At 37.4% G+C, this 14,335-nt stretch overlaps 1 protein-coding gene across 1 annotated transcript in view; it reads right to left on the reverse strand.

Moving 5' to 3' along the window:
• Nucleotides 1–13,937, reverse strand: part of SH3BGRL (SH3 domain binding glutamate rich protein like) — an 18,487-nt gene extending 4,550 nt beyond the window's left edge. The window contains exons 1-3 of the mRNA XM_017864999.1: nucleotides 13,875–13,937; nucleotides 11,755–11,940; nucleotides 10,488–10,568 (exon numbers count right to left, since the gene is read on the reverse strand). Coding sequence (XP_017720488.1) covers nucleotides 10,488–10,568; nucleotides 11,755–11,940; nucleotides 13,875–13,937 — 330 coding nt within the window. The remainder of the gene's footprint in view (nucleotides 1–10,487; nucleotides 10,569–11,754; nucleotides 11,941–13,874) is intronic.
• Nucleotides 13,938–14,335: the final 398 nt, after the last annotated feature.

Here is a 14,335-nt window from a genome sequence, read left to right on the forward strand (position 1 = left end):
TACTTCCAAAATAATTCTGTAGCTCATTTACATATATGTTTTAACAAACTTTCATTTTCTTCATGACAGCCCAAGTTCATTCATTATATAAATGATTTTTGTTGACACTATCGTTGGATACTTAACTAGTCTCTAAAGTTCAGAATTAGACACAGTATAATACTTTGATTCATGTTTTATCCATAAAGTTCATTCAATGCATGAATTAATTTGGTTGAACCTCTTGTTAAATATGTTAAGCATTTAACTTGTTTTCAAAGTTTTAAGATTATAATGAACACTTTGATTCATGTTTTCATCCATGAAGCTTTTTCCACGTATATAATTATTTCACTTGATTATAATACCCAATGTGAAGCCACTGGGTGAAGGAGTACCAATATTTTTTAGATTTTTGATACGTATTTGCCATTTTGGTTTTCAAAAAGGAGTACCAATTTATGCCAACACCAGTAACGTATTATAGCAACTGTTTCAATCCACCCTTCTCAGCACTATTATCATTTTGTTTTATTTTTGCTGATTTTACAGCTAAAAATTTTATCTCATTTTATCATATAACTTTTATTATCAATTCACTTTTTCAATGTGGGTTAACTAGTTGTCTTTCTTATTTAGTATACTTTCTGCTCATCTGGTTCTTTGTTGAAGGCTTATTGTCCTGTTAAAGGGGAAAACTCTAGAAATTGAGCTTAGGTATAAAAAAAAAAATCATTCTGACATGAAATGGATCACTTCTAGTCTTGGAAAAACCTATTAAATACCAAAATTTAAAATCTCCCTATCACCAATACACACTTCATGTTCACTGTCAATGCCACACCTATTCTTGTTAATCCAATCTATCAGCTCCCTCTTGCCCATCCTTCATAACATTCACTATTCTTTTACTCTATTACTACCCCCAAGCTTAAGCAATGATGGAAGAAACATGATAACCAATATGTCTAGCTTCCTATGGGCTCATCAATTCTAACTACTGCTGGGCTCTGCTTAGCTGTTTTTTATTATTACTATTATATATGATCTTAGCCTATTCCCTAGCCAATTTTCAACTAAATCCATTCAATTCTCCTCAGGGATCTAATGTTTGAAATTTCTCCTCACTCCTTGCAGATAAATTTTCCTGCTGCCTTGTACTTTCAAATGTGACCTTTCCTAACCTTCCCACACGTTAAAATTTCTCTTTACTTTTATCCTTTTCTCCTAATTCCATCCATTCTAAGAACATCACATGCTCTTTCCAAGGCTAACTTCTTCCCTGGATTACTGACTTTTCTATTTCCTCCATGATCTTTGTTTCATTTCCCAATCACCAAGGTTAGAGATCCCATGGCTAGCTTTAATCCTGCTCAGTTCTTTACAGGCACAAGCAACTCATTAATTCCTAAATCCTGTAACATGTTTTGTTTTGTTTTTTGTTTGTTTGTTTTTTGGTGGGGGGGGGTGGCTCCTAAATCCACCTTTTCCTTTCCACAACTGCTGTCCCATTTCAGGCCCTCTCAATCACTTTTCTGAACTCTTAGGGTATCCTCTAATGGGTCAGTGTATTTTTAACTCTTAATTTCTCCAATATTTTACAATCCACACAGCTGCCAAATTTATTTTCTTAAGACATAGATTAAATCGCATCTTGTTTTTTAACTTTTATTTTAGGTTTTGGGGTATATGTGCAGATTTGTTATAAAAATGGACAAAACTGGAAGCATTCCCCTTGAAAACTGGAATAAGACAAGGATGCCTTTTCTCACCACTCTTATTCGACACAGAATTCAAAGTCCTCGCTATAGCAATCAGGCAAGAGAAGTAAATCACATCTTAAAACACAGAGATGGTTATATAGTTATCTCTCCCCATTTCCCATCATGGTTTTTGGACACCTAGAGGATAAAGCTGAAACTACCTAACAGGGGAATCATAATCTCACCCCAACATACATAGCCAATCTCGCCTCCTAATACAGCCTCCTCTATTTAATATGTCTTATTCTGGAGCCATGCTGTACTACACTCTGCTCCGTGAACACGCCATCATGTGCAGCGACATCCCAATGGAATGATTTCTGTAACTGTTTCTATGAAAGATGCCTTAGTGTTCCGTCAATATTTTGGAATCCCCAACAGCTTAAATACTACTCCCTCCAAGAAATCATCCCCAACCTCTGAGTAGGAATGTATTATTATTTCCTCTGGACTCCTACAGCACATTATTCACACAAATCTTATAAAATTTACCACAAATTGTCTTTAATTATATTATTTGCAGTCTTATTTGTTTTGTAATTATTGTATACATGTCCTTCACTAGGTAATTAGCACTTTGAATGTAGGAACTAGGCAGTATTCTCTGTACTTGCCTTACTATTAATATCCAGTTAATGCTTGACACTCAACAAATACTTTTGAATGAAGAAATTAATGAATTAATTCTAATTTTATTGAAAAGGAGTCATCAGCCGCAGAAAATACACTATCTGTTCTTTCATACTTTCTCTAATCTTCACTGAACTCAATGACAACTTGGGTCTTACTAACTTATTTTTTTCCATAAGTTATTGGAGTACAGGTGGTATTTGGTTACATGAGTAAGTTATTTAGTGGTGATTTGTCAGATTTTGGTGCACCCATCACCCGAGCAGTATACACTGCACCATATTTGTAGTCTTTTATGCCTCACCCCCTCCCACACTTCCCCCCAAGTCCCCAAAGTCCACTGTATCATTCTTATGTCTTTGCATCCTCATAGCTTAGCTTCCACATATCAGTGAGAACATACAATGTTTGGTTTTCTATTCCTGAATTACTTCACTTAGAATAATAGCCTCCAATTTCATCCAGGTCACTGCAAATGCTGTTAATTCATTCCTTTTTATGGCTGCACAATATTCCATCACACACACACACACACACACACACAGACACACACACACACACACACACACACACACACACACACATATATATATATATATATACCACAGTTTCTTTATCCACTTGTTGATTGATGGGCATTTGGGTTGGTTCCATGATTTTGCCATTGTACATTGTGCTGCTATAAATATGTGTGTGCCCGTGTCTTCTTCAAATAATGACTTATTTTCCTCTGGGTAGATACCCAGTAGTGGGACTGCTGGATCAAATGGTAGTTCTGCTGTTAGTTCTTTAAGGAATCTCCACACTGTTTTCCATAGTGGCTTTCCCTGTTCACCACATCCATGCCAACATCTGTTTCTTTATTTTTTTTATTATGGCCATTCTTGCAGGAGTAAGGTGGTATCACATTGTGGTTTTGATTTGGATTTCCCTGATCATTAGTGATGTTGAGCATTTTTTCATGTGATTGTTGGTCATTGTATATCTTCTTTTGAGAATTGTCTATTCATGTCCTTAGCCCATTTTTTGATGGGATTGTTTGATTTTTTCTTACTGCGTTATGTTTCTTGTAGATTCTGGACATTAGTCTTTTGTCAGATGTATAGATTGTGAAGATTTTTTCCCATCCTGTGGGTTGTCTGTTTATTCTGCTGACTGTTCCTTCTGCCATACAAAAGTTCTTTAGTTTAGTTAGGTGCCAGCTATTTATCTTTGTTTTTATTGCACTTGCTTTTGGGATCTTGGTCATGAAATCCTTGCCTAAGCCAATGTCTAGAAGGGTTTTCCGATGTTATCTTCTGTATATAATTTTATAGTGTCAGGTCTTAAGTTTAAGTCTTTAATCCATCATGCATTGACTTTTGTATAAGGTGAGAGTTGAGGATCCAGTTTAATTCTCCTACATGTGGCCAGTCAATTATCCCAGCACCATTTGTTGAAAAGGGTGTCCTTTCCCCACTTTATGATTTTGTTTACTTTGTTCAAGATCAGTTGGCTGTAAGTATTTGAGTTTATTTCTGGGTTCTCTCTTCTGTTCCATTGGTCTATGTGCCTATTTTTATACCAGTATCACACTGTTTTGGTGACTATGGCCTTATAGTTTGAAATCACGTAGTGTGATGCCTCCAGATGTTTTTTTCTTAGTCTTGCTTTGGCTATATGGGCTCCTTTTTGATTTCATAAGAATTTTGGGATTTTTTTTTCTGTGAAGAATGATAGTGATATTTTAATGGGAATTGCATTGAATTTGTAGATTACTTTTGGCAGTTTGGTCATTTTCACAATATTGATTGTATCCATCCATTAGCATGGGATGTGTTTCCATTTTTGTGTTATCTATGATTTCTTTTTGCAGTGTTTTGTAGTTTTCCTTGTAGAGGTCTTTCTACTCCTTGGTTAGGTATATTCCCAAGTGGTTTTTTGTTTGTTTGTTTGTTTGTTTGTTTGTTTGTTTGTTTGTTTTCAGCTACCATAAAAGGGGTTGAGTTCTTGATTTGATTCTCCACTTGGTCACTGTTGTTGATTTGTGTACATTAATCTTGTATCTGGAAATTTTGCTTAATTCTTTTACCAATTCTAAGAGCTTTCTGGAGGAGTCCTTAGGGTTTTCAAGATAAATGATCATATCATCAGCAAACAGTGACCAACTGACTTCCTCTTTACCAATTTGGATGCCCTTTATTTCTTTCTCTTGTCTGATTGCAATGACTAAGACTTCCAGTACTATGTTGAAGAGAAGTGGTGAGAGTGGGCATCCACGTCTTGCTCCAGTTCTCGGTGGGAATGCTTTCAACTTTTCCCCATTCCGTATTATGTTGGCTGTGGGTTTATCATAGGTGGCTTTTATTACATTAAGGTATGTCCCTTGTATGCCGATTTTGCTGAGAGTTTTAATCATAAAGTGATGCTGGATTTTGTTGAATGTTTTTTTCTGCATCTATTGAGCTGATTATGTAATTTTTTATTTTAATTCTGTTTATGTGGTGCATCACGTTTATTGACTTGTGTATGTTAAACCATTCATGCATCCTTGGTATGAAACCCATTTGATCATGGTGGATTATCTTTTTGATGTTTTGTTGGATTCAGTTAACTAGTATTTTCTTAAGGATTTTAGCATTCATGTTCATCAAGGATATTGGTCTGTAATTTTCTTTTTTGGTTGTGTCCTTTCCTGGTTTTGTTATTAGGGTGATGCTGGCTTCATAGAATGAGTTAGGGAGGGTTCCTTCTTTCGTTATCTTGTGGAATAGAGTCCAAAATACCAGTATTAATTCTTTGAAAGTCTAGTAGAATTCTGCTGTGAATCCGTCTAATCCTGGACTTTTTTGTTGGTAATTTTTAAATTACCATTTCAATCTTGATGCCTGTTATTGGTCTTTTAAATGTATCTGATTCTTTCTGATTTAAGCTAGGAAAGTGGTATTTCTCCAGGAATTTATCCGTCTCTTCTAGGTTTTCTAGTTTATGTGCATAGAGGTGTTCATAGGAGCCTTGAATGATCTTTTGTATTTCAGTGGTGTCAGTTGTAATATTTCCTGTTTCATTTCTTAGTGAAGTTATTTGGATTTTCTTTATTCTTTTCTTGGTTACTCTTGCTAATGGTCTATCAATTTTATTTATCTTTTCAAAGAACCAGCTTTTTGTTTCATGTATCTTTTGTATTATTTTGTTTCAATTTAATTTAGTTTTGTTCTGATCTTGGTTATTTCTTTCTTCTGCTGGGTTTGGGTTTGGTTTCTTCATGTTTTCTAGTTCTTTGAAGTGTGATCTTAGATTGTTTGGGCTCTTTCAGACTTTTGATGTAGGCATTTAGGGCTATAAACTTTCCTCTTAGCACTGCCTTTGCTGTATCCCAGATATTTTGATAGGTTGCATCATTATTGTCATTCAGTTCGAAGAATTTTAAATTTCCATCTTGATTTCGTTTTGACCCAATGCTCATTCAGGAGCAGGTTATTTAATTTCTATCTATTTGCATGGTTTTGAAGGTTCCTTTTGCAGTTGATTTCCAGTTTTATTCCACTGTGGTCTCAGAAAGTGCTTGATATAGTATCAATTTTCTTAAATTTATTGAGGCTAATTTTATGGCCTATCATATGGTCTATGTTGAAGAAAGTTCCATGTGCTGTTGAATAGAATGTGTATTCNCATGTATCTTTTGTATTATTTTTGTTTCAATTTAATTTAGTTTTGTTCTGATCTTGGTTATTTCTTTCTTCTGCTGGGTTTGGGTTTGGTTTCTTCATGTTTTTCTAGTTCTTTGAAGTGTGATCTTAGATTGTTTGGGCTCTTTCAGACTTTTGATGTAGGCATTTAGGGCTATAAACTTTCCTCTTAGCACTGCCTTTGCTGTATCCCAGATATTTTGATAGGTTGCATCATTATTGTCATTCAGTTCGAAGAATTTTAAATTTCCATCTTGATTTCGTTTTGACCCAATGCTCATTCAGGAGCAGGTTATTTAATTTCTATCTATTTGCATGGTTTTGAAGGTTCCTTTTGCAGTTGATTTCCAGTTTTATTCCACTGTGGTCTCAGAAAGTGCTTGATATAGTATCAATTTTCTTAAATTTATTGAGGCTAATTTTATGGCCTATCATATGGTCTATGTTGAAGAAAGTTCCATGTGCTGTTGAATAGAATGTGTATTCTGCAGTTGCATAAAATGTTCTGTATATATCTGTTAAGTCCATTTGTCCCAAGGTGTAGTTTAAATCCATTGTTTCTTTGTTGACTTTCTGCGTTGATGGCCTGTCTAGTGCTGTCAGTGGGATACTGAATTCCCCCACTATTATTATGTTGCTGTCTATCTCATTTCTTAGGTCTATTAGTAATTGTTTTATAAATTTGAGAGCTCCAGTGTTAGGTGCATATATGTTTAAGATTGTGATATTTTCCTGTTGGACAAGGTCTTTTACCATTACATAATGTCCCTCTTTGTCTCTTTTAACCACTGTTGCTTTAAGTTTGTTTTGTCTGATATAAGAATAGTTGCACCTGCTCTCATTTGGTGTCCATTTGCATGAAATGCCCTTTTCCATCCCTTTACTTTATGTGCATCCTTATGTGTTAGATAAGTATCCTGAAGGCAGCAGATTGTTGGTGAGTTCTTATCCATTCTGCAGTTCTGTATCTTTCAAGTGAAGCATTTAGGCCATTCACATTCAATGTTAACATTGAAATGTGAGGTACCATCGTATTCATTGTGCTCTTTGTTGCCTGTGTACTCTGTTTTTTTTCATTTTTTTTTTCTTTTGCTTTCAAGCTTGCATTTTTGTTTTATAGGTCTTGTGTGATTTATGCCTTAAAGAGGGTCTGTTTTGATGTGTTTCCAGGATTCCTTTCAAGATTTAGAGCTCCTATAGTGGTGGCTTGGTAATGGCAAATTGTCTCAGCATTTGTTTGCCTGAAAAGAGTTGAATCTTTCCTTCATATATGATGCTTAGTTTCACTGGATACAAAATTGTTGACTGATAATCATTTTGTTTAAGGAGGCTGAAGATAGGGCCCTAATCCCTTCTAGCTTGTAGGGTTCCTGCTGAGAAATCTGCAGTTAATCTGATAGGTTTTCCTTTATAGGTTACCTAGTGCTTCTGTCTCACAGTTCTTAAGATTCTTTCCTTTGTCTTAACCTTAGATAACCTGATGACAATGTGCCTAAGGCGAAGATCTTTTTGCAATGGATTTCCCAGGTGTTCTTTGTGCTTCTTGTATTTGGATGTATATGTCTCTAGCTAGGCCAGGGAAGTTTTCCTTGATTATTCCCCCAAATAGGATTCCAAGATTTTAGGATTCTCTTCTTCCTCCTCAGGAATTCCAATTATTCTTAGGTTTGGTCGTTTAACATAATCTCAGACTTCTTGGAGGCTTTGTTCATATTTTCTTATTCTCTTTCCTTTATCTTTGTTGGATTGGGTTAATTCAAAGACCTTGTCTTAGAGTTCTGAATTTCTTTCTTCTACTTGTTCAATTCTATTGCTGAGACTTCTCAAAGAATTTCATGTTTCTAGAAGTGGGTCCAAAGTTTCCTGAATTTTTGATTGCTTTTTTCTTTAAACTGTTTATTTCATTGAATATTTCTCCCTTTATTTCTTGTATCATTTTTTTGGATTTCCCTGCTTTGGGCTTTGCCTTTCTCTGTCCCCTCCTTGATTAGCTTAATAACTAACCCCTGAATTGTTTTCAGGTAAATCAGGGATTTCTTCTTGGTTTGGATCACTGCTGGTGAACTAGTGTGATTTTTTGCAGATGTTGAAGGGCATTGCTTTGTCCTATTATCAGAGTTGGTTTTCTGGTTCCTTCTCACTTGGGTAGACTCTGTCAGAGGGAAGGTCTAAGGCTGAAGGCTGTTGTTCAGATTATTTTGTCCCATGGGGTGCTCCCTTGATGTAGTACTCTCCCCCTTTTCCTATGAATGTGGCTTCCTGTGAGCCACACTGCAGTGATTGTTGTCTCTCTTCTGGGTCTAGCTACCCAGCGAGTCTACCTAGCTCTGGGCTGGTACTGGGGGTTGTCTGCACGGAGTCGTGTGATGTGAACCATCTATGGGTCTCTCAGTCATGCATACCAGCGCCTGGTCCGGTGGAGGTGGAGGCGGGTGCAATGGACTAGGTGAGGGTCCTTAGCTTTGGTGGTTTAATGCTCTATTTTTATGCTGGTTGGCCAGGAGGTGGCGCTTTCCAGAAACCATTAGCTGTAGTATTGTGGAGAGGGACCGGCAGTGGGCAGGGCCCTAGAACTCCCAAGATTATATGCCCTTTGTCTTCTACTACCAGGGTGGAAAGGGAAGGACCATCAGGTGGGGGCGGGGCTGGGCATGTCTGAGCTCAGACTCTCCTCGGATGGGTCTTGCTGTGGCTGCTGTGAGGGGTGGGGGTGAGATTCCCAGGTCACTGGAGTTCTATACCTAGGAGGATTAGGGCTTCCTCTGCTGAGTCATGCAGATTGTCAGGGAAGTCTTGGAAAGTCAACAGTCACAGGCCTCACCCAGCTACCAGGCAAACCGAAAGGTTGGTCTCACACCCACCAAGCCCCCCTCCAACAGCCTTGAGTCTGTTTCCAGGTGGAGGGCAAAAGGGGCTTAAAAATTCCCCAAAGGTTATCCAACTCCCAGCTGTGGAATAAAAAGGGCTTTAGTTCTTCTCTTGCCTGTGAAGTCTGCAAGTGGGATTTGCACCCTCCCCCCAGTTCTGGCCAGGAGGCTTCTTGTCCCGTTCAAATTGTTACAAAATTTGGCTAGAGAATTTCTTCTTTCTGTGGCGTTTTAATGCCTGCTCCTCTGGCCACACTCCCGATGGATCCCTGTGGTGCCAGGCAGAAATGGGCTGCTTGGGGACCCAGCGAGATCCCAGGGCCTTCCTATTGTTTCCTCTACCCCTGTATTTTGCTGGGCTCTCTAACTTGACTCAGCTCCAGGTAAAGTTGGAAACTTCTCCCGCAAACAGACCTTCAGTTTCTCCAGTGAGGGTATGTGTTCAGGAGAGGAGGGTCTCCCTTTTCCACTTCCTCACTTGGGGCACTCACTGTATTTGGGGTGTCTCCTGAGCCCTACAGGAACAGACTGCTTCCTTGAGATGGTCTGTGGGTCCTCTCAGGATTACTGGTTTGTTCTTGCAGTCTATCTAGGGCTGAAATTCACAATGCAAGCCTCCAGATGCTGCTCTGTCTGGATTGCAGATGCTGCAATCTAGTCCTCTTACTATCTTATTTAAAGAAAAGTGTCTTCCCTCACTTTTCTTATGGCTCAAATTACACAAAGCCTAAAATATAACATTTTATCCATGAGAAAAGAAAGTTCGGCAAGAAAACCATTTCACAATGATATAAACATAGTACTAGTAAATGTTTGTCTAATGAAAACAGACAGTAACACAGACTTTTAAAATAGGAGAGGGAATTAGAGTTCAAAGAATGTCTAACATACAATTAGTTGCTAAGAGCAAAACATAAAATGACACAGCAACATAAAATGATTGAGGCAGTTTGTATGAAGAACTACTATAAAAGGCAAAGGTATGTTTAAAGTTGGTAGTTTGGGGACATCTCATTAGATAGACAATTTTATTGTTGCTTCCTTTATTTGGTCTGTCCTGAAAATGCTGCTACTTAAAAAAATTAATTTGTGTTGGCAGGAAAAAAGCCTCAAATTTGGCGAGCAATTTAGTGACCAGTTTTGCAATGCAGATGCTCTTAATTAACTTGAATGGATGACTCTATCATTTGCTCTCACCCAAAGACAATAAATGCTGCCAAGGAGATTACCATGAACTAAGATGCTTACTGTCGTTGTAGAACCATGCAGGACGGCTGGAATAATGAAGGCTTTAAAATTGCTAAGCACTTATTTGTGAGTAGGTCAATGAGAAATTTGCTCCCGTGGTCAGCTTGATGGGGAAATCACTCTACCTACCTGCTAAACACACAGTTTATGCATTTGGTTATGCACATCTTTCTGCCCTAACAGGAATTAAGTGGATGCAGAGAAGGTACTTTTTGCTGTAAAAGACTGTCTCTGACTTAATTTGAATACTTAACAAAAGTGAAAATCTTACTGACTAAAAAATCTCAGCAGCAATAACATGATCTATAAAGCAGGAAAAAAGGGTATCATACCTTTGAACCAGGTGGGGCTGTCAAGCCTAAGAAGGCATACACTGCGTTATTTTCTCTGGCTTCAAAGAAGGCATCATAGTCCTTGATGAAAAGAAGGTAAGATGAATTAACAATATGCGACCAATAAAAGAAAAAAAGGAGATTTATTCGACCGAGTGCAGTGGTTCACGCCTGTAATCCCAGCACTTTGGGAGGCCGAGGCAGGCGGATCACCTGAGGTCGGGAGTTTGAGACCAGCCTGACCAACATGGAGAAACCCCGTCTCTACTAAAAATACAAAAATTAGCCTGGTGTAGTGGCACACGCCTGTAATCCCAGCTACTCAGGAAGCTGAGGCAGGAGAATCGCTTGAACCTGGGAGGCGGAGGTTGCAGTGAGCCGAGATCACGCCACTGCACTCCAGCCTGGGCAACAAGAGCGAAACTCTGTCTCACAAAAAAAAAAAAAAAAAAAAAAAAGAGAGAGAGAGAGAGATTTATTCAGAATGACCTGACTAGTCGACAGAATCATCTGCTTCCTTAGGGACAGGCAGACTACCTTCCATAATACTAGAATTTTGGAAGGAGTAAGGAGTAATAAAGAGGCAAGGCTTCCGAATCTTATTTAATATAGGTTGAAAAGTAGGTATTCTATGGCACAAAATCTGCAGAACGGTTTATTCCACATCACATCAAATTTAAATCTGCCTGCAGCTTCTTCCACCATGCAAAACAGCCACCTATTTCCCAGTAAGAAGATGCTTATTTCTGGTCAGATACTGTTGTTTCCATTCACCATATTTATATTCCATTATTCATTTAGGTTGAGATTTTCTCAGAGCCCACACTAGACTAGATATTAGCTAGACATGCCCAAGGCCAGAAGAACAGTTAATCTTTGCTGTGTTTTGGGAAAGGCAATGAGATGTCCATGATGCATGACCAGAAGAGCAACCAAACAGTAAGAGGTTTCAATCTGGGGAATGCAAGATAATCTTCACATGACTAAATTTGGTTGAGATACCTACTGTCATCTTGTAAGCCACAAAACATTCTCAAAAAGTAAGAAATAAACTTGCCTAAATTTGGCTGTGATGCATAATCAATAGCAAACATATTTAGAAAATGTAGCCATTGTCTACATCCAGCCTTTGAGTGGATGCAAAGGACAAATGACTATAAGCAAGCGATATGACTATATATATGCAGGTTTGGAGGCAGAGGTGAAAATAATGGATAGATTTGGGGCAATCTATTTCAATAAACAAGAATTTACATTGTTTTCTTACCCCGCGATACTGGCTTTCATTGAAAATCTGAGGTGGCAGGGGATACCCTGTGGCTGGTCGACTATTTTCAGGTACATTTTCTCTCATCCACTTCCGATTCTCTTCATTGGCTGCAATATCTTTTTCCTCAAATCCTATTTTGTTGGCTTCTAGGAAACCAAGTACATCTTGCTGTTTCTTCTTAATCTAGGACCCAAAGAACAAGAAACCGTATTTTCCAATATTCGACAAAAGTCAAATGTCTGTGAGCTGGCAGAAATGAATTCAGACAGAACAAAGATTGTGGTTTCACAGAAGTTATATGATTTTCCCTCTTTATTATTGTATTGTTAATAATGCCTCAGAAGTGTACTGAAGAGCTTTTGGTCCACAGGTCCTTTTATCAAGGACTTTCTCTTTTTCTTTCCATCGAAAATTCTCATTATTTAATGATGTGCATGCAAAACTAACTGATGCATATCAATACCTAAAAATGCAGTTAACCCCAAATTGTGTGTAGTGAAAAGTTATGTTTTCTGATACTCTACAAGCCTCTCTTAGTTTCAGCCTTTCTAGAAAGTTTTTCCAAATGACACAAGTCTGCTTCCCATCTTAACAAGAATAGTATACGCAATAGAAATGAATCTTTCCTTGACAAACTGCACAAGCTTCAAGAGTCATTCAAGCCTCAATTTTCATTGTTCAAAACAGAAACTGAACAAGAAGATATTAGCCAATCCTACAAACTATAAAGTTTGCAATATATCTGTACCATTCATTAGCCCTTATCATGAGCGGCTAAGGTGTCTTTTATGTGTATCATGTATTAGCTTAGTGAAAAAGTAATTGCAGTTTTGGTCATTACCTTCAATGGCAATTACCTTTGCACTAACCTAATACATTCATCTAGATAACCAGGTAGAGATGACACATGTATTCTGTCTCCTTATCACAGCTAGGAGAGAGCTTTGAAAACAGTAAAATTAATACTATTCAGTTAAGTTTCTCTTCTGATATGCATTTCTTTTGGAACCTGAATTCACACATCAATGGTAATTAACCCATATTTAAAACCATAACTTAACATTTCTGAGCTACAGGACCGTAATCAATAAGCAAGTTTCTTCATGGAATCACACTAAAAAGACACATGGAATATTGCCATCAAAAAATAAAATAAAATAAATCTGTCCTGCCAATGAGAATAAAAATGCAAAATAAGAAACTCACGTACAGTCAAGTTCCTCTCTGGATTTACACACCTCCATCTACTCCCACATACATGCATATATGCATAAAGGTTGTGTTTTTGTCTTTCTAAGTTGCTTGTGATTGTGATTCAATAATTTTCTCTATCATCACATAACCTCAGGAAAATAATTCTCAATTTTTCCCAACAGAAACTGAAAGTTTTAAATGCTATTTACTGAATGTCCCTCTTTAAAGATCAGTTAGAATCTAGCAAAACTTGCTACACAGTAATTTTCTACTGAGAATTCTGTTTTTTAATTGCCTTATAAAATCAAACTTTCATTCCTAAATATAACATATGCCCTCTTTTGAACTGAGAAAAATCAATGTAAAACTCAATAAATACGAGTGTCTAGTGGATTAATGCACTTGATGAAAGGTTCCATTAAATCAATGGTTTTGGCCTCTGAAATACAGTAGGTGGGTTTAGTCAATGTCAAGTGTGTCAAATAATTTGTCGATCATTAGCATATTTACAAATTTGAGTAGATATAAAGATGTCCCATTAAGATTGTACTTTGAAGGCTGGGCACGGTGGCTCACATCTGTAATCCCAGCATTTTGGGAAGCTGAAGCAGGAGGACTGCTTGAGCCCAGGAATTCGAGACTGGCCTGAGCAACATGTGAAAACCCTATACTTTAAGGGAACTTGCATTCCAACAGATTTTTTTTTTTTTTTTTTGAATGAGTGAAGAGACATGCTAAGAATTTTACATACATGACCCTAGCAGAATGTCATCAGTCACATTTGCATGAGCAGAGGACCTTTAAGAAAATTATTTTTTGAGGCTTTTTCTACCTTATTGAATGCTTACTTTGTTGAGAACGTGACTCACTGTGCTAAGTTAAAACAGTCGCCAGGCTTGGTATCACTAGGCATGATAGTGTACCTTCACTGAAGTAATTACTCTCCATCCATCAGTTGGAGAGTAATGACCAAGTATTTCGCCCATGCCCTGAGATTGCCTGATGACAAGTACACACACCTACTAGTGTGTTTCACGTCTCCATAAAGTTGAACAGAATGGGCCGTAATCACACATTGCTAATAGGTTCTGCCATGTCAAACATGAACTTTTGTTCACCTTTCAATCTTCATGGAAAGTTAAAAAAAATATTGTTTCCTAACTTGATCAAATTTTCATGTCCAAAATTTCACATATGAAGTTTATTTCCAAGAAGGAATCTATTCCTTTAATTTTTTTTCTTCAAAAATAGAGTCTTGCTCTGTCACCCAGACTGGAGTGCAGTCGCGTGATCTTGCCTCACTGCAGCTTCAAACTTCTGTGCTCAAGTGGAGATTTCTAATATATAAATAATTATTGCTTTTTTTTTTTTTTTTTTTTTTTTT

The sequence above is a fragment of the Rhinopithecus bieti genome, unplaced genomic scaffold, assembly GCF_001698545.2.
Source record: "Rhinopithecus bieti isolate Rb0 unplaced genomic scaffold, ASM169854v2 scaffold_81813, whole genome shotgun sequence".
Taxonomy (NCBI): domain Eukaryota; kingdom Metazoa; phylum Chordata; class Mammalia; order Primates; family Cercopithecidae; genus Rhinopithecus; species Rhinopithecus bieti.